General features: G+C 46.2%; 1 protein-coding gene across 1 annotated transcript; it reads left to right on the forward strand.

The window, feature by feature from the left end:
- Ctr9 (RNA polymerase-associated protein Ctr9) lies at positions 1 to 27,594 on the forward strand. The gene is made up of 19 exons (XM_089543433.1): positions 1 to 170; positions 303 to 401; positions 6,159 to 6,398; positions 6,736 to 6,825; positions 6,932 to 7,054; positions 9,617 to 10,012; positions 12,850 to 13,065; positions 13,718 to 13,840; positions 15,319 to 15,583; positions 16,811 to 16,899; positions 18,741 to 19,008; positions 20,244 to 20,392; positions 21,186 to 21,448; positions 22,120 to 22,191; positions 23,714 to 23,978; positions 24,365 to 24,510; positions 24,971 to 25,180; positions 26,093 to 26,239; positions 26,905 to 27,594. The coding sequence occupies exons 1-19, from the start codon at positions 129 to 131 to the stop codon at positions 27,467 to 27,469; spliced, it is 3,768 nt and encodes a 1,255-aa protein (XP_089399559.1). The 5' UTR covers positions 1 to 128; the 3' UTR covers positions 27,470 to 27,594.
- The last annotated feature ends 106 nt before the right edge of the window (positions 27,595 to 27,700 follow it).

Genomic DNA, 27,700 nt, shown 5'->3' on the forward strand with positions numbered 1-27,700 from the left:
GTGCCATCGCCATTTCCAAAACAACGCACGCAGCAGTAGAATGGACGGGTTGCAGATGCTTGGTTGAGTGTCACATGCGCTGATTTCTTGTCTCTAACGTCGTTTCTGTCAGCGGAAGGCCTTCCACGATGCCAGGCTCCATAGAGATCCCATTGCGTGACACCGATGAGGTGAGTTCGTGTCCTGTCCTGGCTTTCATCGTGGTCGCTGTCGGCATGTGGAGCGGTTGTGGCGGACGCTCACCAGTATTACCGTTTTCCGCATGTAGATACTGATCTGCTCCTGTAACGTGCTTGTTCCAGGTGATTGAGCTCGATGTGGATCAACTCCCGGACGGAGAAGAAGTCTTGGGCATTCTCCGACAGGAGCAGGCTCAACTGCACCTATGGGTCAACCTTGCGGTACGTAAGAGCTGGCGATTGAGCGTGAGGAAACGGTATACGCGAGGGACGAATTGCGGAGAGTTGCGCAGAGCAAATACTCGTTGAGTCGTCGCGATGCGCTTCATAGATGTGTTGGTGCTAGCTATAGACCTTCCGCATTTCAGCAACCATAATCACGAACTTCCTTGCTGTGGATAAAATACATGCAGTGCGCAGCAATAATTTAGAAAAGGCAAAAAAAAAAAAGAGAGAGATGGCCTAAGTTTCGGCAGAGACAATTTATTTAGCATATGTGAGAAAGTTTAGCGGGAAAGTTTATTTTGCATTTGAAGAAAAATGAAATACATGACGTACCTAGTTCATTGCAGTGAAGAACACACCTGTTGGTCTTGATTTCTTCCTGGTAAGAGGTTGCGGTTTCCTGGTGTGCCGTCGCGTCTTTCCAGCGCTACTGAGAGAGTGTGGTGCACCTGGAGTCTTTTTTTTTTTTGATGCGATAGCTTTAGAAGCCTCATTGGGAAAGTAAATGTGTCGTCGTCGTAGAATTCGCCCATTGGCTCTAGGAAAGTGACGTCACCAGTCTGGATAATTCCAATTGGTTGAAGAGAACAGACGGCACTTCCGGTAAAGGCATGTACAGCTTCTAATGCTATCACACTGCCGAAACATAATGTAATTAGGTGTTCCTGCAAATTTTAATTTTTTTGTGTGTGTCTCAACAGTGCAAGACACCACTGGTACAGGGACATGCTTTCAGGCTTACAGGGGTGGCACTATTTCTATGTCACTCTGTCACACTGCCTGTCCTGTCCCCTGTGCATGGCCACTGTATGATGCAATTTTGTTACCCCCAGTGCCAGTGTTTATTAGTACTGTGAAGTTCCAGAGTACAGTGAGGCAACACTTTATCGCATAACATTGTAAAACAGCTACCATGGCTAAGCATAGGCTATTCAGCCTGTAATAACAGTAGCAGAGGAAATTGCATCGTTTATTGCTTCTCACCTTCCCATAAATCCTGGGAGTGGGTGCATATCAATGGAGGTGAAATGTAAAATGATTGACAGATGGTTACGATAGCCAGTAATGTGAAATTTGAGCTCTGGGCAGAGCTCTTCTTGTGTTTTCACACCACTGCTGGCACATGGCATGTTACGCTGCTAGCCACCCTCCGCGATCTTCCTGTGGTAGCCACCTTCTGGTTGTCCGCTCCTCCGCTCTCGCGGTCAACGTTTATAGATACTTTTTTAGTTTCATAACTCCTCCTCTGAAAGCGGGCGCTGCTTGTACCCGGGCGGTGAGAGGGCGCTGCAGTCGAGGTTTGCGCGGTCACCCGCGTGCGCGACTCCTCTCCTACAGATACTACATAGCCCGTGCCCGGGTTTGTCGTTGCCTTTTTTTTTTGTCCTTCTGTGTTCCTGTGCGCTCTGCGAACACGTGGTCCCCATCGTGCACTCAGAACAACAAACGCTGCTGGCCGTGAAGCAGCTTTCGAGCGCGACGACGCGCACTTGCTTCGTGCCCGGTTGTACCAGCGGCTACAAGAGGATCGAGATGAAGTTTAACGGAGTACACTGTGGGGCCAGTTGGTCGTACATAATCAGAAAGAAAAAACGTAGCGTTGAAAGAGGACACAGAAAGATGAGGACAGGACGGGGCTACATTTTTTTTGTTGCTCATGAAGGGGACGAGAACAAATAAAAGTGCCCAATGTAGAAGAAATGTAGTTTAACAGCGTACACTGTGGGACCAGTTGGTCATACATAATCTGAACGAAAAAACGTAGCGTTGAAACAGGACACAGAAAGATGAGGACAGAACGGGGCTACACGTAGCCCCGTCCTGTCCTCATCTTTCTGTGTCCTGTTTCAATGCTACGTTTTTTCGTTCAGATTAGGTACAAGAGCAACCCGGAGAAACGCCATCCGGACGGAAGCAAGAGGAAATATCAATATCATAGACTTCCTACACAACAAGGGCGTCAGCTATATTCTCACAGCGAAGTTTAACCAAGAACCGCTTGACACATTGAAAAAGCCTAGAAATGCTCATATATAATGTGTTTTTTTTTTAATCCAGAGATTTTTTGGCCTAGTGAGGTCATTAGGAGGTGACGAAGACCACCCTACAGTGACCAAGTTCAGCCAATTATTTAGGCTGCTTTCTCTTTATACACCTGTTGAAGTAGCTGTAAAAGGGAACTGTGAGACGGGAACTGATGGTGTCTTAATTAGTGCCTTCGAGAGCCTCGGAGAAAAGCGTCGCGACGCTCTCATCCAGAAAAAGGCTAGAAAGAACAGATCTGGCAGGAGCTGATGGCGATACTTTTCAGGGACCTCTCCAATGCCTCCAACGACACAGATACAGTGTTCCATCACCAGAAGAAACAGCCTTGTACTATTTGGCAGGCTATGTGGCTTTTAAAATGAAAAATAAAGCGCAGTGTGAACTCTGTAGCGCAATGTGACGCACTTGGCAGGCAGGATTCTCTGCCGCGTGAGGCTATGCTCATTACTGAGCGCGAGTATGTCAGTGGCAGTCTCGCGTACCCTTCCAAAAAGATATTTGCCTGTGTAAGCGCGGTAGAGGGTGCTATAAAACAGTCTAGAAAAGGCGAGATGTTCGGCGACCTGTTTTGAAACCTGCTGGATTCTCTTGTAAAAAAAGGCACGAATGGTGTTGGTTGTCCAGAGCATGCTGAGGTGTTCACAGCTCAATTAATTGATTTTTATTTAGTGACGCGCATGCACTTCTTTGCGTGAGCAAAGTGCTTGGAAAATAGTAGCGCCGTTAGAGCTCCAAGAGAGCGAAAGTAGGCGAAGCTTGTCTGACAAATTAGTTGACAGCAAATCTGTCTACAACGATGTTTAGTGGGTTTGTGAATAAAATTTTTCTGTTTAAATGCCAAGGGCCTTGAATTACTCATGCATTTCGGCTACACCGGTATCGAACTCGCGGCTTTCGGGAAAGCAGCCGCTGGCCGTAGCCACTGAGACAGCGGCGGGTTTTATTTGCACCAGCATTGCTGTAATAAAACGTAAAAGTAATTTTGCGCGAAATGCGAGACACAACAGCCAGTCGCGAAAAAACTGGTTCGGCGGATAATCCGAATCTATCGAAGTAGCAAGGTTAGGTTCACCTCACGAGAAGCTGAATCGAAGCATGCATTTCGTCATTGCCCGTACAAAACGGCCGCTTGTGACACGGCTCAGAATACTGCTCTTAAATTTGCAAACGCGCTAAGCACACATATGTTATGGATTACCTCCGGGCAAGAGCTGGAAACAAAAAACAGCAGTCGCGCAGCGATGATTCGAATGCGAGTGCTCGTACGAAACACTGCACGCTAGCAGACGACTCTCGCTCTCGAAGCTCAACCCGCGATTGCAGCGCCGCGGTGGCGGGGACGGCGACCGGCCGCTTGCTCCCTACTTGCGCTGCGAGGAGTTACGGAACTAAAAAAGTATCTATAAACGTTGCTCGCGGTGGCAGGTGGCGTTTCGCTTCGTTACTACCTGCCATCTGACAGGTGACAGGGTGACCTCTCAGGTGGCGTGTTACGCAGATGGCCGATGACTACAATGCGGAATGCAGAAGCGGGCACCTAATTGCTGCGCTCTAAAGTGCTAGTGTGCTCTGCAATGTCAGCACATGCTAAAACATTCGGGCTGGTTGAAATTAATTCTGAAGCCTCCCATGTGGTGTTCATCGGTGGTCACATGCAGCTCAGGACAAAAACTTTCGTGACACTATCATCTACCCATAAATGATTGTATTATAGCCGGACGCAACTCAAGAATGCAGCGGCAAATGCCCCCCCCCAAAGGAGGCCCTCCATCTAATGGCATTGACTTATTGTCATGATGTCACAGTTAGTCCGCTTTTATCTGCTAGTGCTACATCACATGGGGCTGATAGTGGCAAAGGGATTAATCATGGATTATCTGGATTCACCAGGACATCATGATAGTTGGTCCAGGCCGTTGACTGGAGGGCCTCTTTTGAGGGGCCTTTGCCGCTGCTTTCTTGAGTTGTATCCAACTATAGTGGTGTCTGACTCCAGAGAGTGGGGAAAGTTGCCAATCGCAAGTTTGTTGACAAATTTTTTTTTTAATAATAATAGTAGGATAAAAAGTCTTTGAGAGCAGGGAAGCTATGGATGAGTTTTAGTGCTTGAGTGAATCAGGATGTGCAGGTTGCTCATGAGTTGAAATGGAATACAAAAATAAACAACAATTCACTGTAGTTGTATGCAACTCAAGAATGAAGCGGCTGATGCCCCTGAAAGGAGCCTCCAGTCAGTGGCGTCTAGCCATTTTAATGATGCTGTGATTAACCCTTTGAGGGTCGAATTATTTTGAAGAAAACTTTCCCAGGTGGTCAAATTACTTTATTGCGGATCTTGAATCTACAAAATCTATATAATCGAGAATAAATAGTAAAAAAAAATTAGGAACAGTACTTTGGGGACGGCATCACTCACAACTGGAAAATGTTCAATAGAATAGAATAGCAACGGTGATAAGCAAGCTAAGAGCAGCACCAATAAAGATAGAAATCAACTTTCACCGCCTCTGCAAAACAGTGCCCAAAAAGAGAAAACACGTTTCGCGCGACTCCGTTGTGATCCCGCGGCGGAATCAAAACCGCGTAGGCGCGTTGCCACAGAGGGCGAGAATACCTCGCGAGCAACGGTGATAAGCAAGCTAAGAGCAGCGCCAATAAAGATAGAAATCAACTTCGGCAGCCCCTGCAAGATAGTGCTGCCAAAAAGAAAACTCAAATTTCGCGCGACTCCGTTGCGATCACGCGGCGAAACCAAAACTACAAAAGGGGTGTTGCTGCAGTCTGTGCCGCTGTGCTAAAGCTAGACATAAGTTCTGCTTATCTCCGTAAGAAGGCAGCACAAAATTCAAACACTTCTTGTAAGTCCTAAGAGGTGGCAGCACCCCCCAGTGAGCACGCATTGTTCTTTTGGCGCAAAATTTCAAACGGAAGATCGAAACCGTACCCGTACGGCAAAGACCTTGCGGGACAGAAAACCGCCGCCGTACATATACGGCAAAAACCTTCAAAGGGTTAATCTGTTTAAGCCATGGCTAATCCCCCTTCATCTGCCACTCCCTGCGATTTCATGCTAGCAAGTCGAAGAGCATTAATTAACCACGACGTCATGAGAATCGGTCGCCGCTATTGGCTGGAGGGCCTCCTTTGAGGGGCATCAGCCGCTTCGTTCTTGAGTTGTATCCGACTATAGTGACTTGCATGTTGAATCAAGTGCTGTGCCAAATGATCCTTTGTAATGTTTGTCTTCTCTACCATCTTTGTGGGTATCTCCGCATGCATGCCACAAGTTTGAGTTCCCAGCGTATTAACTGTCAGTGGGGACTGGTGCCAAATATCCTAATTAGACTGCAGGCATAATAAGAAGCTTGACCAACTTCAGGACCAGGAAACTGATCTTTTAGTTTCGTTATTCTAGCTACAGCTGCAGGTCTGTCAAATCCAAGAACTGTGGAGTCTTATTAGTTTGGCTTTGCTGATGTCATGCATGGCACCTGCAGTTGTGAAGAGTTATTGAATTTACAATGGAGCCAGCTTGCTTAGTCCCCTTTTTCAGTCCTCCTCCTCTCAACTAGATGGCATGTGGAGGGATAACTCTTGCTATGCACATATTACATCCATGCGTGATGCACATTACTAGTGATGGCTGCTGTTAGGATGCTCTGAAATCAGCGATGTTGTTTTCATGGCTTATGTTGCATGGCTCTGCAGCTGGAGTACTACCGCCAGGGAAAGGTGGATGACTTTGTGCGGCTGCTTGAAGCTGGCCGCACGGAGGCCCGGCTTGACTACCGGGACTTTGAGCAGGACCAGATGACCTGCCTGGACACACTGGCCGCCTACTATGTGCACAAGGCCAGCCGGGAGAAGAACAAGGACCGCAAGCATGAACTGTTCACCAAGGCCACCCTGCTGTACACCACTGCCGACAAAATCATCATGTACACACAGGTCAGGGGCTGGCAGGCTCTAGCATGAGGCATTGTGTGGGGTCATTAGTAGTATCATTGTTGTTCAGTCACAACTTTCATGTTTCGTGGTTCGATTCCTGTTTTACTTTTTATGTAGTTCTTCCTTATGTGCATGGTTTTTGTCTATGTTTGCACTTTTTTCTCTTTTTTCTGCATAAGAATAAATTAACTGTGATGGTATGCATGCGGTGAATACTGTGCTACTGTTTTATAAGTCTTCTTGATGATTATAAATGAGTCTTGCTTCATTCATGTACTGACTGTGGCTCACTAGTCCTGCCATTTCACTTGTGAAATGCGCTCCATCTCTTCTTCAGAACCATCTGCTCGGGCGAGCGTACTTCTGTCTTCTGGAAGGTGACAAAATGGACCAAGCAGATGCTCAATTCAACTTTGTACTCAACCAGGTGAGCTTCTTTGTTAAGCTGTCATTCAGCAATATGCTTTTTTTTGCACTTGTGAGTGTAAGAAAGTGCATTTAATGTGATTTGTTTTACCCTCTCTTTCTGCCAGTCCCCCAACAACATTCCATCACTTTTGGGCAAGGCATGCATTGCGTTCAACAAGAAAGACTACAGAGGTGCACTGGCCTTCTATAAGAAGGCTCTGCGTACCAACCCAAACTGTCCAGCTGAGGTCAGTGTTTGCTGTTGTACTTTCAAGTTCTCGCTGCGTCCACTGTTGCTTGGACCATGCCTCTTTAGCATGGGAGACTGCTTTAGCACTGCACAGCATACATTTCAGTCATGACCAAACACTTTATTGGTGGCTATTTTGCTTGTGGAGTGACAAGTGCTATCACTGGTGCTGCTTTTGGTCTACAGAGAGGTGTGTAGCTTTTCTCTCTGGCTGTAGGCCAAGCTGACTGAGAGGTCAGTGTGGGGGCTCTGTGTGAAAAGTTTTGTTGACTCTAGTGCAAATAAGTACTATAGTGCTGAGATGGCGACGCGAAGGAGGTGGATGCTATTTAGAGCCCGTTAGTTTGTGTAGTGTTGAATTAGTTTGCACTGGAATGTAGAAAAAAAAATCTCTGCCTCTCCCGTAACCGAGAGTAGAGTAAGCATGAAATGTTTACGGGCCTAATGTCATCTCGGTAGACACCCGAACCGCACCGTACAGGAAGGCAGGAACGCCACCACCCGTTCAGCGCATTTGAACGCAAGGTTTTTTGAGGAAAGGAAATGGCGCAGTAATTCTCTGCCATCTCTGTGGACACCCGAACCGCACCGTAAAGGAAGGGAGGAACGCCACCACCCATTCCGTGCGATGCCTTGCCCTTTGAACACAGCGCTTCTCCCCCGGGCCCCTGTGCGCCTGCGCGGCTTGGCTTCGATGCGCGAAGCCCCTAAGAGATCACGTATGACAACGAAGTGTATCGTGGCATTTATGTGCTTTTTGCACACGTTATTAGAAATCGGAAATTATAATTCCGTGCATTATCAAACGCACAGCTCGACTGATATCTTGATAAACATTGAGAAGGCACTGGCAGCAGTTATTTTTTGTTACTCGTTTGGAGACCAACCGGCGCTTGCATGCCGGTTGCGTAGGAGGGCTTAGAGAGTCTCGTTAAATCTCGTTTAGTCTCGTACGGTGCCCGGATGTTCTCGTTTCAGAGCCCGGATGATGGCTCTCGGTCTCGGCGTGACGTCACCACACTGCCGACAACGGGAGCTAAAAGCATTTGATGCTTAAAAATGAAAGGAGCAATGAGTTCGCAGGGGAGGAGTCCCGGGATAAAGAGCACTTGTTCCCTGTGACACTGATATTTCGCTTGTACTTACCTTTTACTTGTACTTGTACTTACCAGTTTTTATTGTACCAGTTTTTTCCTTCAAGAAATCAACATTTTGGCCGTAATATTAAATTCAGATCACCGTGTGGCCTGAATTTATGTAGGAGCAGAAAATTTTATAGCATGAAAATTTTGGGCATCTGGTTGTCTTAGTATGTCGATATCTCAACATCTAGGACAGATAGAGATGTCCTGTTGTTTGCTAAGGGAAGCTAAAGGCACAGTGTATGCAATAATCAATGCAGATTTGCTCAATCGCACAATTTCGCAAAGTTTATCGATGCATTACATTCATACCTTGAACATTGATATTCCAAGTGTTGTAAAATTACTAATGAGGGTAAAATAGAAAAATGGTTTTGATTACTATTCCACTCTTTACTCACCATGCTATGTAGCCATGGATTAAAAATGATTTTTTATTGACACTTCTTTTTTTGCACAGAGGCACTAATGAATGACTAATTAAAATGAATTATATTGGGAACCAACTACTTTATGAGAAAGATAATTCAACTGTTGAAATCAGTGTAAAAAACCGAGCCAGCTGGTCTAGTTTCATTAGGATTGGACTAAAAATAAGGAAAATAGGTCTAAGACTAGTGTCTCCCCTTAACTCACTCAAGGTTAGGCTACATGCGACGCAAGTACACTCAAAAGTAGAAGAATGTACAGCCGCTGCTGTACCTCAGTCGGTGTGGAGGTCGTGGGTTCGGATCCCATGGGCTGGATGTGGTTGTTTCTTCCTCTACATTCTAATCAATTTTTTTTTTTCAGGTAAAAATTGATTGCACTGTAATTTTATATTAGCCAACACTACAAATAATAAAAACATTTCGTTATGCTTTCCTAGGTTCATCGGCTGTTCTCTTCCTTCCTGTGTATGTCGTAATGAGCCCCTCATTTTTTTACTCTCGTTGAAATTAGCCTGTTGCAGCAACTTGGTGATTCTTCGCCTGAACACAAAAACACAGACTAGACCTCTGTCTTTACTTTCTGTTCATCAGCGAGGGAAAATGCAGTAACCTCTGTGCAGTGGGATTTCTGTGGATACTTAGTAATTTTGTGTTGCCCAAATGAATACTGAGTCTGCCACTACAGCATCATCACCTTGCCTGTGTGTTAAGTGCCTTGGAATATGGAACTTCAACAAATTATTCCTTTGTTTGAACTTAAGATACTTAATTGCTGTAGTGTTCTTCACGAGATACTTCATGATGAAGCCATTAACCCGCCAAAAGGTGTAGATTTCATGCTGGGTGCAATGCACTACTGCTTCCAGGGGGTGTGGTATTGTGTGTATAGAAACAGCTGAGTGCACTTTGCGGCCTGTGTTCTTTCAACACCATGCCCTCTCTTGTGGCATTGCTCCTTTCTGACGGGTTGAGCAACGTGGCATGCAGGTGCGTCTTGGGATGGGCCACTGCCTCTACCGCCTGGGCAAGCAGGAGAAAGCACGGGCGGCCTTTGAGCGGGCGCTGGCCCTGGACCCACAGTGCGTGGGTGCCCTCTCGGGGCTGGCCGTGCTGCAGCTGAACCGCAAGGGGCCCGAGGCAACGCGTGCTGGCGTCCAGATGCTGTCGCGGGCGTATGCGGTCGACCCGTCGTGCCCCGTGGTGCTCAACCAGCTGGCCAACCACTTCTTCTTCAAGAAGGACTACAGCAAGGTGCAGCACCTGGCCCTGCACGCTTTCCACAACACGGAGAACGAGGCCATGCGGGCCGAGAGCTGCTACCAGCTGGCCCGCTCCTTCCACGTTCAGGAGGACTATGACCAGGCCTTCCAGTATTACTACCAGGTACTGCCGCTGGGCCTCTCACTTACGGTCACTGCAGTCATTTGTTCGGTGGGTTGGAGCTGAGTTGAAGGCACTGTGTGGCTGCACTACTCTACTTCACATGACACCTTCTGTTCTTTCAGAAGTACTGGCTGGGTATGTTTGCCCCTTACGCTTTCACAGTTCGTTCACAAACTGTCGCTGCATTTCAGCTCATGTTGCGTGCACTCAGGTTCAGCCTACCCATTGCATTTGGTTGATAAACATCTATATGACCAGAATTTATTGAAATTGTCAACGTAGTAGCCAAGAAGCATTTGGTTGCTGAACATTTATACAATCAGAATTTATTGAAATTGTGAACATAGTAGCCGGGAAGTTGTCTTATCCGGAAACGTCATATTTGGAAAAAACAATGGCGCAACTCCATGGGATATTTTTATTGCCTGCGATTTTGAGCATGTGAACCGCGAAATTGTATGAACCGGGAATGTGTCAATGAGGCTTTACTGTATTTCTGTCTGATTTGTGGAGACCGAGTTAGTGCTGTGTTTACGCATATAATAGGTGCACTTACATCATAGGCGCACCCCCAGTTTGGTAGCTAAAAATAATTTTTTTTTATTTCCGCGCATAATAGGCGCACCCCGAAAAAAGCCCTGAGATCAATACTGTATTTACATGATTGCAAGCCGATGCCTCCCCCCACCCCCAAATCTTTATTTTAAAGGGACTATGCAGTAAATTGTGATTACGTAAAGCAGACGAGAGATAGGCATTCTATCACTTGTCACCCCAGTGCAAGAATTTTTGAGCTAGCATCAATAATAACGAAGTTATAGACAATTAAAAATCATGCTCCTCCTCTCCCCCCTCAACTCGTACATGCGGAGCACCAAGAAAAAATAAAGAAAACAGCTCTGGGACTGGGCCCCGCCCACAAATGCGTCATTCCCGTTTGGTTTGTGACTTCCGGTTGTCGCACCCAGCACCCCAGCAGCAGCGTCGGCAGCGTCTCTTCGGTCTCTCTTTGCCTTCCTGGATCGCGTTGCACGTCGGATTTCTTTGCTTGTCACTGCGACAAAGGCACTGCTAGTGGTTTCCGAACTCCCGACAGAAAGAGGCGGCAGAGGTAAATTGAAAACGTATGCGTGAAGGCAGTGCCCTGGCTCACGCTTGCCCGAGGGTACCGAGGGGGTCGCGCGGCGGCTCGAGCAAACGATTTTCACGGCTACCGGAAGTGTACCCGTGATGTCATGGCTGCCGTGGCTCCAGCGAATGACAACGTGTAGTGGCCTGCCGACGTCACGGGACTAGTGACGTCTATTTTCCCGATTTCGGTGTCGGAAGTCGGTCACTACGAAAACACCAATCGGCCCGCGAATTTTAAAAAACACGGTTTTTAAAAATTCTTAATAAATTGCCGGCTCAGTTCCGAAGACTCATACTTGGTGTGAATGCTTCTTAGCATCATTTCGAAGTATTGAAAACATTTACAAGTGACCTTTAATTCATTGCATAGTCCCTTTAACAGTTTTTGCGGAACTGACCACTAGTCCTCACTAGTGCTGCCGCCGTCACAGCTGCTGCGGACCCACAGCACATACAACGACATCGCGTGGAACAGCCGTACACAGTTTTCAGGGATGCTCACTTTAAACGTCTGTTTGGAAAGCTTCATCTCCAGCCGGAAACCTTCCCGACTTCGGCCCATGGAAACCTCGGCGCTTGGAGTCATGTATGAAAATTTAGGCACGCCACAGTCGCAACTGCCACACTTTTTGGAGATGTCGAATTTCCTGCCTGCCGCATGCTTGCCGTGTTTGAGAACAAACTCCCAGCCGTGTAGCTATTAAGGTGCTTGTAGGTCGTGCTAGAACAGTAACGCTCGGCGGCAAAGCCACAGCTACGAAGAACTAATAGGCTACCACAGATCCCAGCACTTTAACCGCCACAAAAAAAAACTGGAGCTGGCGATGCTTATGCCAAAATGGATAGCGAAAGCTCGTGGTGGAGGAAAAAGTTTAGGATGATGATGAGCTTGGCCTCGAGCGCCCTCTGTGGCCTGAAGCTAGAAGCTCCTGTGCACATGTGTGGCCTCCTCGATCAAGCGGCCATTGCGTGCAGCCGAAGCTGATCACAGAGGCCACGGCGCGTGCATTTCAAAGGCTATTCCCGCATGGGTCTCGGTGCGGCCCTTACACGTATCTTTTTTTTTTTAAATTTTTCCTTTGATAAAACAGTTTGCGGCCCACACATGGGTGCGTTTATGCGGTATGTTCAATTTTGCGAGTCGCGTAATAGGCGTAATTTCGCGTAATAGGCTCACCCCGAACTTTGAGCCCGATTTTCTGGAAACAAAGTGTGCCTATTATGTGAGTAAATACGGTATTTGCTTTGGGTAATCGCAACAAAATTGCTATCATACAATTCTATTTAGTTTTTATAATTGCAGCCCTTGGTTGTTTCCTGAAATGGCGCCACGTTCCTGCTATCGCTAGTTTGAGCCAGTAATGCAGAGCGAATGCTGGGCATCGCATTGATTTAGCAAATGACCATTACGCAGGTGCAATTGTTATGTTTTACCAGGCCTGCATATTATTGTCTCACTTCGTAATACTTTTGAGATGTTCCAACATTTATGAGTTGCAGCATATAAGTAAATGCATGCTAAAAGAATTTTGGTGGCATTCCAGTGTTTCCTTTTTTTTTTTTATGCATACCCACAAAATAAGAGTGGTGTGGGCAGAGGCCTACCTCCTTAGGCTCCATTTTACTTTCTTTCTGTCTGTTATTTGGTGCCGCTTTAGCCAGTATCGGCAGAAGTGATGCCATTTGGCTGTTTTCTTTGCCAACAGGCTACTCAGTTTGCACCACCATCCTTCGTGCTGCCGCATTTTGGCCTTGGCCAAATGTACATCTTCCGGGGGGACGTCGACAATGCGGCGCAGTGTTTTGAGAAAGTACTCAAGGCCCAGCCTGGCAACTATGAGACCATGAAAATCCTGGGATCGCTGTATGCCAACTCATCGAGTCAGTCCAAGCGAGACCAGGCAAAGACTCACCTCAAGAAGGCAAGTTCTAATGCGGCACTGTTCCTCTCCCTTGATCTTATATTGCTACTCTTCATTTGCACTCTGCATATATATGCAGGTTGATGCAACCTTAATCCAGTGAGAGTGCCAAAAGCACTCTAACAAGGATAATTGTTCCATTGTTCCAACATTTACGAGTTGCAGCACATAATAACAGCTGCATTTCAGGAGGATTTTAGCATAGGGACTTGATAAAACAGTAAAACATTCAGCGTTGTTAAAGTGCTTAAAGTCTTGCTGAGTGTTGTGAATTAGTGCTATTATTTTTTTTTTAATACAAATTTGGGGCCGTATTTTCTTGGATTGCTTTCTTCATTGAGTTGTGTGTAGTATTGCATGGTGACATGGTAGTGAGTCTTCGGTTGCATTCATATGAATCTCTAATTTCTGACTATTTCACTGCTTCTAGCTTATTATTTGATGCCGCTAATATTAGAGGTATGTTATTTGAACAATAAATAACAGGAGGTCTCATTTCACTGTTGTGTAAAGTGTTTCTTGTTTTTCTTGTCACCTGCGTTTGCAAGTGTCTGCATTCACAAGCAGTAATGTTTCTTCTTGCTTGGGTTCACCTTGCACCCAATGGGAGTGACACCTACTTGCGCATGTGTGTGCATGTCTTGGAATGCAGGTGACTGAGCAGTTCCCTGAGGATGTGGAGGCCTGGATAGAGCTGGCTCAGATCCTGGAGCAGGGAGACGTCCAAGGGGCACTGTCAGCCTACGGAACTGCCACCCGTCTGCTCCAGGACAAGGTTTCTCATCTGTTCATTGCGACTACTTCTTCCACTATGGACTTCAGTTTAAGGGGGGGACATGGGTCTTAGAGCATTTTTTTTTTTATTTACAGACCAAAGGCAATGAAACTGCACAGACTTATTCAGTTTTTTCTGCTGATTTCAAATATGCAATTTGTTTAGTTCTAGGCCAATTTGTTCCTGAGATATTAATATACATCATGCCATTGTCTGCTGAAACAATAGAAAAAAAATGGGCCACTAGAAATTTAATTTTAATGTGTGGGTAGATACTACAATGTGTGTGAGGAATGCAACGCTGGAAGCAGTTTTCAGTTTTTTGTCCGTGTGGACAAATGGGCTTAATAGTTAGTTTTCAAGTGAGTTGACCAGACATACAGTGCCAGAAAACATGACACACATGAAACTAACTATTAAGCCCATTTGTCCACATGGACAAAAAACTGAAAACTGCTTCCAGCGTTGCATTCCTCACACACATTGTAGTATCTACCCACACATTAAAATTAAATTTCTGGTGGCCCATTTCTTTTCTATTGTTTCAGCAGACAATGGCATGATATATATAATATCTAAGGAACTAATTGGCCTAGAAATAAACAAATTGCAGATTTGAAATCAGCAGAAAAAACTGAATAAGTCTGTGCAGTTTCATTGCATTTGGTCTGTAAATAAAAAACATGATCTAAGACCCATGTCCCCCCTTAATGCGACTTTCTTTGAGCTGTTGCTTCGGTTATTAGGCTGATGCTTTATTTTTTTTGCCTTTTATGTCTTCCTCTAAAGCGAATTGAAAAATTGATGCTTTGTTGAACATATCAGTTCAGGTCAGAAAACCTAGCTACTTGTTACTTTTTAGCTTTTAGCCTAGAACCTACCTCCCACCAGCTAGCAAGCACTTTGTTTTGTTAACACAAATATGTGTCTGTTAATATGGCGATTAATTTTCTTCAGTTGAAGTTTTTGCCTGATGTCATATATTATAGCCAGACCTGTAGCCGTGTTCCAGTGGGCGACCACACTGTTGCTGCTACCTTGATAACTCAGTTTGCATAAAAAGATGCACTGCGGGCTTTGCCAGTCTGAGCACTTAAGTGGTGCGCTGCATAGCAACAGTGGCATCATCAGCCAGTGTAGCCTTAGGCGTTTGTAGGCGGTGCTAGTGTACAGGTGTACAGACTGCACAGTCGTGTGCACCGTATCCCAACCAGCGTCCCTCATAGCCTGAGTCGCTTTGGGACATTAAACCCCAATAAACCATAAACTGTATCCCAACAGCAACAGCTGCTGTCAGATGCTGCTTTCTTATCTGCTCAGTGCACTGCCAGAGTGCTGTAGACAAGCCTTGTGCCCTCTCTTACTGTGTGCCGGCTCACAGGCTCACTGGCCTTGAGGTGCTTGTTCTTTCACAGATTGGTATGTGGGGATGCGTTGTCGGGTGCATCATCTGGCATCTTCCTTTGCCCTGACCCCAGGTGAAAGCGGACGTGCCACCGGAGATCCTGAACAATGTGGGGGCGCTGCACTTCCGGATGGGCAACCTGCAGGAGGCACGGCGCTTCTACGAGGCATCCCTGGACCGCAGTCGCACTGAGGCCCAAAATGACGAGCACTATTACGGCTCCATCTCGGTGACCACCACGTACAACCTGGCCCGACTGTACGAGGCCCTGAGCCTCTTTGACCGGGCCGAACAGGCCTACAAGAACATCCTTCGAGAGCACCCCAACTATGTTGACTGTGAGTGGCAGCGTCCCTGTGCAGGTCTTTTTGCTTGGTCCTCACTGCTCTGCTCTGTGGGAAGCTGGTCTTGTGTCAGAGGGCTTGTCTTGGGCTTGAAGTGAATATTTATCGGAATATAACGTAACCCAAAATCTGAAATTGACAGGACCCCCACACTAAGGAATCACTATAATTTTGATCTCCTCACCCAGTGGCCTCAGGCCTACCTTTCTGATAAATTCATTCTTATATTTAATTATTGGCCTGAGTGCCTATTATCTGCTGGGAGCCTTCACTTTTGTCCGGTGTACATATGTGAAACTTGAATGAAAGAGTGTGCTTTAATCGAAAAGCATTAAAAATGACAAATGAGATCATGAATAAAGATGAAATGTAGACACTACGCATAATCACCTATGCAACCTAGATGTTGCTAGTGCCCATGGTGAAGAAACAGATTGAGGTCATTAGCCCAAGACTGGAGGAATTGTAGGAACATTTTGTTAGTTAGGTGAAATGTGTAACATATTAATGAGGTCTTGTAAAAGCCAGCAGTTTATAATGCTTATGTAACAACATTGTGTGTTGACAGTCGCTAACTGGTTGGTATTGGTGCTGTGCAGTGTAGTAACTGCCAGATTTGTCTTGTGTGGTTGACGCTGGTAAATGCTGACAGCTTGCCATGCTCACAATGGTTGACCTGAATTGTTCTTTCCACTCTGTTACTTATACGAAGATTTTATTCTGATAATATGGCTAATGCCGGTGCACCCATGTCCTTTTTGTGACCTTTTTTTTTGTGGGGGGAGCTACCACGGGCGATTGTGCTTTTCATGAGTGAGGTAGTTTTTTTACCTGTTTCCTCTTTAACCTCTCAGTGCTTTCATAGAAGCAAAAAAAATGCTCAGAAAATTGTTTCTTTATTAGCACGTGCACGTGCTTCAGTGACTCTGCTGAAAGGCATATTAAGAGAACTCTCATTTTCATCTACCCTTCAAGCTTGCTGTTGCTGAATTAAAAAGTCTGTCTGTGGAGCCTTCTTGCACCATCTAGTTTTTGTTTCTCTGGAAGTGCAACATGTAAATGTATTTATGATTATGCTAATGAAACGAATTATGCTGGACAAGCCACACTCACCTTTACATAAATTTCACTAAATTTGATAGGCTCGAGCTGTCATCATTATGCAAAATTTGACCTTAGTGATACTTGCCTATGAGTTTGAATGTTCTTTTTTGTTGGCAGGTTATCTTCGTCTGGGCTGCATGGCAAGAGACAGAGGCCAAATCTATGAGGCCTCTGATTGGTTCAAGGAAGCCCTTCAAGTGAATCAGGTGATGATGGAGAAATACCAGGCCTCACACTGCTTTTTCGTTCCTGTTACCTGAAATCAAGTTCTGGTATTGTTGCTTGCTTTGTGTAAAAAATGAATGATGCTTTAATGTAGTAGGCTTTCTCAGCTAGTGCGTCTCACCCTCTTATATTCTTGTTTAACAAAATAAGTAGATTTTATTTTATTACATCAACTTTCTCAGAATAAGCAGGTGCTGTTTGAACTTAGAGCTCTGACAAGTATTGTTAACTTGCACATAATGGTTTTACCGATGTTTCATGGTTATAGACACAGGTAGCCACATCTATGGGCATACGTGCAGCTGACCTTGTTGCCTCTGACTGCAGCTGCATAACAGTGTTGTCAAGAATGATATTGTTGGTATAGTCTTTAGCAAGCAGGTGTAACTGGGAAGGACACCATGAAGCACTTATTGCAGTGTTTTGGCAGCCTTACAGAACATGGGGTAATGATTCTGTCCTTTATTTGCTACCTTACCTGTGTCCAAGCTTTTTCATACTTTATGATTGGAGTTCAGGGGGCATTTTCAAAGGCCTGATATTTAGCACCCATTATAGTAAAATTAGGATCAAAGACAAATGAAAAAAAGCATTATCTAAGCCTGCGGCTCTCAAACCGTGTTCTGTTGAGCCCTCAAGCTCCTCAAGAGTTATTTTTGGGTGCCCCAAGCACCTCAATCTATGCATGCCTCAACCCCTGTCCTTTACTCACCCTATTTCGGTCCTCAGTTGTACTGTGAAAATACCAGATAGTTTCACTATACACCCAGTCATTATTAATTAAATTTGTGCATTATTTAATGGGCCGTGTTTCTGCATGCCGTCTTTTGCATGCATGTCAGGGAGAAAGGGATGGAAACCTAGACACGGAGGGCTCCTAGGCTCCTTTTGAAAGCTGTCGGGGTTCTCTGAGGCTAAAAAAATTGATGAAATCTCTGCCATGGGCTGCATTTGACTTTGCTCATCAGACTGTACCAGTAGTCTAAATATGCACCCAGAAAAAAATTGAGGCATAATCACTTGCTTTGATGCAGAGGAAACGTGACAACATCCTTTTCTCACTCGCCAGTCTATTCAAATTCTGATTCTGTGCCAATTGTGTCATCTCCTCATCTCACATTGTGTCATCTCTGGATGTTTGCTTAGTCCGGCTGTTGTAATTATGCAAAACATGTCACTCTGATAGATTGTGGCAAGTCCTGATACTACTGCCGGCACAGTGGTGCAGTGGTTAAGCAATGCACCACTGCACTGGCAGGTGGGTGCTTCAGACGCAGCCACCAATGGGACATGTGAGAGCCAGGTTGCTAGAGTGAAACAGCACTGCGCGAAGACGACGGGACAAAAGAAGGCGCGAATACACACACACAAAGCGCAGGTTGCTCTTCCTGAGCAGTGCAGAGGAGGAACACCCCTTGCAAGCCTCATTTTTTGCACACATCGTTCTTTGGGAGGCTGTCTACTTTGCACATAGGCCTGCTGCTGTTGGAGTCATATTCTTCTCAGGCATTGTCTTTTTTGCTGAGTCATTTTAATCCCGCATCTGCCTCCTTCCCCCAATAAGTGGAGAGGGGCCAGGGGAGATAGGGACTGTTGGCAGGTAGTGAGGAAAATCCCCCTAAACACCACCTGCCACCTTCTAGAGGTAGCAGGTGGTGGCTCCACACAGACGTCGCCGCCGATGCTGACGCCCGACAGTTTTCACCTCCGTGGCCCTTCTAATGCTCTAGCATTAAAATGAAATGTTTGAATGCCCCGTGAGATGGAGGTGGTTGTGTTCACCCCACTGACTTGGCCAACTCTGGTGTGTGGTGCCTTGCAGGAGCATCCCGACTCATGGTCCCTCATTGGGAACCTCCACCTGGGCAAGCAGGAGTGGGGTCCAGGCCAGAAGAAGTTTGAGCGCATCCTGAAGGGGGCCCCCGGGGATGCCTACTCCCTGGTGGCACTGGGCAACGTGTGGCTGCAGACGCTGCACCAGCCCATCCGTGACCGGGACAAGGAGCGCCGCCACCAGGACCGGGCCCTGGCCATGTACAAGCAGGTGCTGCGCCTCGACCCACGCAACATCTGGGCCGCCAACGGCGTCGGTTGGTTCTCCTCCTTCTCTGTTCTCAGCACGTGGGCACAGGCACAGTTTAGTGGTGCACACAAATTGAACGCAACTGGTGTTCACCTGAACTCCTTGCAGGGGTCACAGTTTTTAACCTTGACAGTGAAGAATTGCTGTTGCTTTCTCATGCAGCTCTATTCACTAGGGATGAGCTTGTGTAGAGTGGTGATTTGAGCCAAACAGTGTGGAGTGCCTTAATTACTCACAGTGCTTAAAGCATTGATACGACACTAAACTGCTTGCGAGACGTGGACAGCTTGTTGTTAGCATTGCGAGTAAGCAGGCTTAGAAAATGTGACCTTCCAGCTTCACTCATTGTGATTGCTGTGTCACTGCTGCTTGTTACTCGTCAGTGCTAGTTTTAATTGACAGTCCACGCAAGAAAACTAGTTTCAGTGATGTAGCTTCAGCCAACAAGCTCAGCTAGTACAGTTCTTGCTCGGCCTTGTCTATATTCGCATATGTTTTGGACTCATTTCATGCGTGTGCTCACTCTCTCGTGGTACCTTAGCAAGTGATGGATGTGCTTGTGTTAAGGGGGGACACTGGTCTTGAAGAAAAAATTTTTATTAATGAAGTCACAGTTAAGAAACCTTCAGGGAATATGTATTTTTGTGCGCTGATTCTAGATGTGTCATTTAATTTCATGTAAAACAATTCATTGAGCACTTATGCAATTTTTATGCATGTATTTGGGGAAGAGTTTTGAAGAAAATTTGCTGCAGGAAATTCGCTGAAATGTATGCCATTGGGTTCTCTTGACGCCAAGGAATGCAATAAGGGTAAAATTATCTTTCTGCCTATCATAGAACCCGAGTTATAGGGTTTTGAATTTGTCGCTTCAGAAATTAGACGAAAAGTGTGTGCTCCTGTTCCTGAAGTGGCAGCTCCAGTACCCTATAACTCAAGTTCTATGATAGCCAAGATGATAATTTTACCCTTATTGCATTTCTTGGTATCAAGAGAACCCAATGGCATACATTTCAGCGAGTTTCCTGCAGCAAATTTTCTTCAAAACTCTTCCCCAAATACATGCATAAAAATTGCACAAGTGCTCAAGGAATTGTTTTACATGAAATTAAATGACACATCTAGAATCAGCGCACAAAAATACATGTGGCCTAAAAATTTCATAGCTATGACTAGATTAATAAAATTTTCTTTTCAAGACCAGGCTCCCCCCTTAAACACATAAATATGGTTCCCTTACAGGTGCTGTGCTGGCCCACAAGGGCTACATTTCGGAGTCTCGGGACATCTTTGCCCAAGTGCGGGAGGCTACTGCTGACTTTTGTGACGTCTGGCTCAACATTGCACACATATATGTGGAGCAGAAGCAATATGTTGCTGCGATTCAAATGGTAAGTGCTGGCTTCTTTATTGGGGTGGCTTCTCCTTTGCTTCTTTGCATTCTTTTTCACTCTTCCTTGCCTCTGATAGGCATACAGTCGCCGTCCGATTTTTCAGACTCGGTGGTACCCGAAAAATGGTCCGAATAATCGAACAGTCCGAAAAATCCGTGAACTTAAAAAATTAAGCTTTTCTGCGAAAAACCGGCTTTCAAAATCGCGAAAATGGCGTCTACCCTTCACTGGCAAAAAGCTTCCCGTACTTTTCACCTCCCTCGGTGGCAAAGAAGTGGCAGCAATAGCTGTACAGTGCCCCACTTCATGTTATCGCAGACTCCAAGAATCCCATGAATAACATGACCCTACAGTGCATGTGTTTGAGAGCACTGTTCTCATTAGCCTCCGCCCTCTCATTAGCCTGTTCCGCTGCTAAAAGCGATGCTGATGATCTTCTGTGTACAGCTTTCTCTGTTATAGAAAGCAAGGCTAAGAAGTTAGCTACAACTTTGTATGTCACTAGAATCTGGGATGATGAGGTAACAGTCTGTCGGGTTGTGCTTGATCTTGACTGCAGACAAGACCGTGTTTGATTATGGGAGGGCGTTTTTTTGCTCATGGTTATTGTTTAGTGCATCTGGCTTTGGATAATGTTACTGGAAAGAAATGGGTTGACTTGTATTCAATACGTTCACCTTGCCATAGGTGGGGCTTACTTTTACCTGTTTGTGAATTGCCAAGCAATCCGGTCTGATCATGGTGCTTTATCCAGCAGATAAGAGACTGTGGCATCTGCTGTGCATTTCAGTACGAGAACTGCCTGCGCAAGTTCTACCGGCACCATCATGTGGACATTCTGGTGTACCTGGCCCGTGCTCTGTTCCGCTGCAACCGTCTGCGCGAGTGCAAGCGTGTGCTACTCAGGGCACGCCGGGTGGCACCCCAGGACACCCTGCTGCTCTACAACATTGCCCTGGTGCTGCAGAAGCTGGCTGCCCAGTGCTTGCGTGACGACAAGTCCTCCCTGGCCACCGTGCTCTCAGCCGTTCACGAGCTTGGCCTTGCACACAGGTGTGTATGCATTGTGATGGTGATTCACTCCCTTGATTCTTATTTCAACTCGCTGGTTGCTCAGAGGTGGTGTTTCGAAAGCATAGAGGAGTGAAAATGCAGCTAACCTTGCTTCGAGGCTTAAGAGAGGCCATCATTCGTGCGAAAAATTGCCTCGTACTGGCACCGAATTTGTGGGAGGAGAATCTTGATGCCGTCGTTGTTGGAGCCCCAGAGGAATAGAGTTGCGGGATGTACAGTGGGTGTTTGGAAAGGATTGTGGATTAAATGTGCTGAAGATTCTTTGTTTTTACCTGTTCTTAATCTTTGCACCTATTGTCAGCATTTTGGTAAAATGGCACTTTTTGATAGGGTAGCATTGGCGCTCGTTCACGTGAGCCTAGAAGAAATACGGATGAAGCTGGAATGCAACTGATTTTACTTCTCGGAAGAAAGAAGAACCAAATTGCCCAATAGCCATGCTTCAGTAGCCATGAAAATGAGCAGGTGCTGTTAACCCTCTTCAGTCCTGCACTGTTTCCGTGCCTTTGGAATGGTGTGTGGTCATTACAGGAGCTCCTGTAACTCTACACTACATGCAAAAATGAAGTTCATTTTGTTAGTTTTGCTCTTACTATGTTTTTAGTGACCTTCTTAACAGCGGCGTAATCTGTACCCTTTTGTTTGTGCAGGTATTTTCAATACCTGAGTGTCCATGGGGACCGAATGAAGTATGACCTTGCCCAAGCTGCTGCCGAGTCCAGGTGAGAATGTGTACTCGTTGTGTTTGTGAAATTGATTTTTGTGACCGGTAGGATGTTCACTTTGCTGTGTTCCTGTGTGCAGTATGAAAGGAACAGGAATTAGCACAGAAGTGCATATTGTCTGGTTATTGCTCTACTACAGGTACGAATGACTTTTGGATATTATATGCCAAGAGGAAAGCTAGTTAGAAAACAAAGAAACTGTGCTTGTCACTCATAATTATGGACTAATCAATAATTGAATGCTCGTACTTTGTTTCCTTTCACATTGTATATGGTGGGACACTGTACAAAGCAGTATTCATCACTTGAAAAATTACCATATATAATACTCACGTAAGGGCTGCCTCCCGTGTTAAGGCCACACTTCTAGTTTGGCAGCCTGTAATTGAAAAAAAACGACATCAGCCAAAAGAATTGCTCCATGCGTGCATAATTTTGCCCATGTAGTATGATAATGACCTGTGACACTCGCTGTGACCAAGGACGCATCCTGCATGCCACACTTTGCCTGGAATTGCGAACACACAGTGCTTCAGCGCTGCTGACTCATCTTGTGCGCTCAGCATTTGCACCAGAAAGGACGAAATGTTATCCTGCGCAAAAGCCAAAACGGGGTACATGCAAGGAACTGAGTCGCCCGCCAGGCGACGCTGGTGAAATACGCAGCGCAGTAGCATGCCATTTGCCTGGTGTTGCTGAGCTTGGCATGCTTCGCTTCAAAATCGCAGCGAAGGTGCTTGGAATCTAGTCCCAGTGTATGATCAAAGTTCTAAACTTGTTACCCAGTTACTATCACACAATAACCTCACATTAAAGTCAAATTTGTAATTGATTTCTGCAAGGCCTTCGACAGCAAAGCACACAGAAAAGCAGGCCAGGCGAAGGCCACCTCACACTGATGGCCGTGAGGCACATGTGTGGAGTGCCACTCCGAGCTGTTGACCAAGCCGTCATTGCTCATTACTGGCAGCTATGCACCAGTAAAGGGATCTAGCAACCTGTTTTACTTTTTGTGCCTGTTATCGGGTGCTTGTTGCATCATCCATGCTTTCAATGCTTTATGTATTTGGAGGATTTGCCAGGCTACGCTAATTCGTCATAAAAATGCATGTTACCGTATAAAATGGGGTCGTGTTCTCGGGGCTCCCCTGGAGGTGGAAAAAATTTATGGATAAATGCCAGTCCCATGTAAAAGCTGCTCCTCATCAAAACCGTGGAAAAATGTGCGGCCCTTACACGAGTATATATGGTAGTTTCAGCTCTGGGTGACTTCATATAGTCAAGTGTAGCCGATTATTAGTGCACATGGTATGGCTTCCATGCTGCCTGCAGGCTAGCTTGTACTGTTCAGCTGATCTAGTTGTTGATGCCATAAAAGCTGCGTTCAGCATGCAGCGACCATGTGGAAGAGATGTTCAGGAATGGCTGCTGCATGTTCCTTCATGGAGTGCCCGCATGGGTGCTTGAACCAGGCGTTTATCCTTGACCCTCGTTCTTGGTCCTTGCTCCTGTGCTACAGGCAGTGCCAGGACTTGCTGAGCCAGGCGCAGTACCACGTGGCCCGTGCACGCCGCATGGACGAGGAAGAGCGGGAAATCCGCCGTAAGCAGGAGGAGGAGCGGGAGGCCCTTCGCCGCAAGATCTCCGAGGAGCAGAGGATGATCGAGGAGCAGAAGCAGGAGCAGGAGAGGGCCATGATCATGAAGCGCCAGGAGTTCGTCGAGAAGAGCAAGAGCAAGCTGCAGTTTGTCGAGCTGCCCGACGAGAAGCCCAAGAAGTCAAAGGCAAGTCCATGCTGCGGGCTGCCTGCGTGCCCTGAATCACTTGTGTTTGCACGCTGCGGCAGAGCAGTCGACTGGGGTAATTGCAGGGCTAGTCCTGTTAGTAGCCGGCAACAATCTCAGCCTCTTAACTTGATTTGGATTGGTCAGCCCGATGAGTATCATGAAGACAGTGGAAGGGGTACTCGGTGTGTTACAGCATGCTACCTTCTTTTACTGGTGGCATGCCAGGTGACGTGATGTTGAACAAACACCTTAATGTTGGGGGCAGTTGCCTAAATGCCAGAATTGCATCTAGTCCATGGCAAAAGTTAAAAGTGTGATGTTTGCTGGAGGATTCACTTAGCATGTGTTTTTTTTTTTGTGTCTGTATGGGATGGCCCTTGTAGGGACGCAAGACCCAGGACTATGTCAGTGACAGCAGTGATGAAGGAGGTGAACCGGGAGAGAATGGTGAAGTCAAGGAAAAGAAGAAGCGCAAGAAGCACCAAGCTGGCTCTGATGGGGAGGAGAAACCCCGCAAGAAGAAGAAGGAGTGAGTGCCTTCCTGCTTTGGTTCGTCACTCGTAGCTCTCTACCTTTCAATTGAATGGCATGAAAGAAAGCTGGCATGGCAGCTATGTGCCGATATGAATGACTGAGCTGAAAGCATGTTACAGCTTCCATGGTCAGATTGCCCTTTATGTATGGTTTAATGGTCGTCAACATAATACTCTGGAGAGAGCAACCTCACCAAAGTAGGAAGGGTAAGGGAGGAGAAGATGATGATGGCTGTGCACAAACTGCGCTGTTGTGTGCAACCTCCTCTAAGCTGCAACTAACGCATGCCCGTTATTTTCTGATGCTGTGAAGTTTTGTTCATTGCAGGCATTGCAGCCAACAAGCAGTGCATTAAAGCGGTTGCCCCAGCCATCATCAATGTCAGAGGTTGTCAGCTAGAAGGAGTGCACCCATTTTGATGCTGGCTGACGCCTGCCTGTGTGTGTCCAATGCAGGCGCATGAGCCGCAGGGATGGTGGTGAGAAAGAGAAGGGCGGCCGTTCCCGCAAGGGGGCCAAGGGCAGCAGCAAGAAAGCTGCTGCAGCAGCAGCAGCAGCGGCAGCCAAGGACTCGGGCATGTCGGCCAAGCAGCGGCTGCGCATCGTCTCCAAGGAAACCATCTCCTCCAGCGACGAGTCAGAATCTGACCGAGGTGGCAAGTCCAGGTGAGGGCAAGGGAGGGTCTACAGCAGAGCCACGAGAGTTTCGTGGCTTATTTATGCGAGCATATTTTGAGTTCTTTACAAAAGCAAGATGAATGCGGGATATATATTGACATGTGAGGTATGCCAGTCAAAAAGGAAGAGAAAAGAAAAACGTATTCAATAGTGCTCCGCACGAGAACAAGTGCAGAATTATGTTGTGTCCTTTTTTAAAAAAAATTGTTTTGAAGCATATTGCTGCCTTTCCTGAATGGCTGTAAATTTGTTCTGTGGTATTGCTTTTAAAGAAGAAGTGGCTGACAATCAGTTTTGATGGATTTGCAAGAGTGTACCATGTGTCACTGGTGGCAGGAAAGTGCAGGTATCGCCTGCATGTGAATGACCGTATTTGGTTTAACTGCCAGCAGCACTCTCATGTGACATTGTACATTGCTTACTGTTTATTCGGCTTAGCAAGACTCATTATTGTGGTTTTTGTTTTATTGTTATTGTTTGCAGATTTGAAATCAGCACATTGTCTTTGCTTGTAAAGGTTTGGAATCCCCATAGAATGTAGAACTTAATGAAGAACTGGTTCCATCCTTAATTGTGGACCTCAAGTGTTCTGCGATTCAAAAAAAAAAAATTCTGGTCAGTTAAAATGAAATGAGTTAGTACCTGTGTGAAATTAGAAGTTGAATGATAGTGGGTTAGTTTAGTTCTTGTAGGTGTACTGTTACGATGCAGAAGAGATATCCTTTGTAGTTTGCACTGTGTCTGGGTTTGCATGCTGTACTGTGGTGCAGAGTAAATTGAACCTGATCATTTGTACACCTTCTGTAGCTATGTAGCTGACCCCGCCAATAGTCATCATGTTACCTCTTTCTGCTGTGCTTGATGTGGCGCGCACTGATGGCCTTGTCCGCTGCTTTGCAGTGGCAGTGAGGATGAGAGCACCAAGGGCAGGAAGCGCAAGCGCATCTCCTCTGGCAGTGAGGCTGGTGACTCTGACGTTGGGAAAGGGAAGAGACGCCAGATTGTCTCTTCAGACTCGGAGAATGAGAAAGAACAGTCAAACAAGGGGTGAGTTGACCGTCACGTGCTTCTCTAAAATTCGAACACTCACTTGTCAGGTGCAAAGCATAAGTGATTAGCAGCATTTGCAAATGCAGGAGAATCTTGCTGATATGAATCTCATGGAACTGTGAGAAATATCCATGTCATTAAAAAAATGATCAAAATCCTAATGCTGAAGAACAGGAAATTGCGTTCACCTAGGCAAGCCTATTTAGGGCTGGTGGGATTTACTTATGGCCACGCAGCCACCTTTTGATTGTGTGCGGCCACCGTGTACGGTATGACTGATGATCGCGGGGTTGGCGATATAAGGGCAGCGCTGCTCATGGGGGCAGTTACTGCTCTTGTGTTCATATCAACTGTATGAGTGCAGGAGAATGTTCAGAACACTTGAAATTGTACACATTATATACAGTGCATTTTGTCTGGTAGATTTTACGAATTCGTATGAGCGATGTTGGTACCACTGAGATTTTACTGTAATACTATAAACAGCCAAGATGGAGGTTGCCTTAGTGCAGTTTAAGGAGGAACTTTACTAATGGGTTTTGTGAAAAGGTTGAGATTTCAGTTTCCTATGAGCTGGCAAATTATTACGGTGTCATGGTTGCTACTAGAATGCAATACTAATGTTGCCTGTCCTCACATGCTTGCTGTTTTCTTCATTGTAGGTCACCAGCAAGCAGTCCAAGACGGTCAAGGTCGAGATCAGCCTCTGGCTCTCGGTCTGGATCCAACAAATCACGGTCCCCATCGAGGTCAAAGTCACCATCGCGGTCTCGTTCGCGGTCAAAGTCAGGATCCCCAGCTAACTCACGATCTCGTTCTCATTCAAAATCCCGTTCCAGGTCTAAATCTGGCTCACGGTCTAAATCAGGTTCAAGGTCAAAATCTCGGTCAAGGTCCAGGTCAGCTTCCAAATCGCCCTCAAAGTCTCCTTCCAGGTCACGATCTGGATCGAGATCTCGGTCAGGCTCGAGATCAAAGTCACGGTCAAGGTCAGGATCAAGGTCGAAATCAGGGTCCCCAGCCCGCTCAGCATCCAAGTCACCATCACGATCGCGGTCTAGGTCGAAGTCTGGTTCACGGTCTCCATCAAGGTCGCGTTCCAGGTCACGTTCAAAATCAGGCTCTAGATCTCGGTCAGGGTCACATTCACGTTCTGGGACGCCCTCTGGCTCTAAGCAGGGTAGCCCACCTGGTTCCCCTGCTCAATCTGGCTCCGAAAGTGAGTGATCAGTGCAGCACAAAAAATGAAAAGGCCGGTCGGTTTATTGTTCGTTTCTCTTTGTTTCATCACCTCATCATCTCTGTGTTTACGACAACAGTCTTGGAGACAATAAAAATTCACACAAGTTGAATTTGCTTTGTTTCAGTGTAGTAAGAGTTGTGTACTGTATTTACTCGCATAATTTGGGCACCACCTTGGTGAAGCCTTAATTTGAAGGAAAAAAAAGTGCACAAATA

Source organism: Amblyomma mixtum, chromosome 5 (genome assembly GCF_055824585.1).
Source record: "Amblyomma mixtum isolate Tamu chromosome 5, ASM5582458v1, whole genome shotgun sequence".
NCBI lineage: Eukaryota > Metazoa > Arthropoda > Arachnida > Ixodida > Ixodidae > Amblyomma > Amblyomma mixtum.

Bases quoted from the DNA above. Each gene is read 5' to 3' on its own strand.
- Ctr9 (XM_089543433.1), top strand. From the start codon at position 129: ATGCCAGGCTCCATAGAGATCCCATTGCGTGACACCGATGAG. The intron at 402-6,158 runs GTACGTAAGAGC...ATGGCTCTGCAG, and splicing joins ACCTATGGGTCAACCTTGCG to CTGGAGTACTACCGCCAGGG. The intron at 25,181-26,092 runs GTGAGGGCAAGG...GCTGCTTTGCAG, and splicing joins GACCGAGGTGGCAAGTCCAG to TGGCAGTGAGGATGAGAGCA.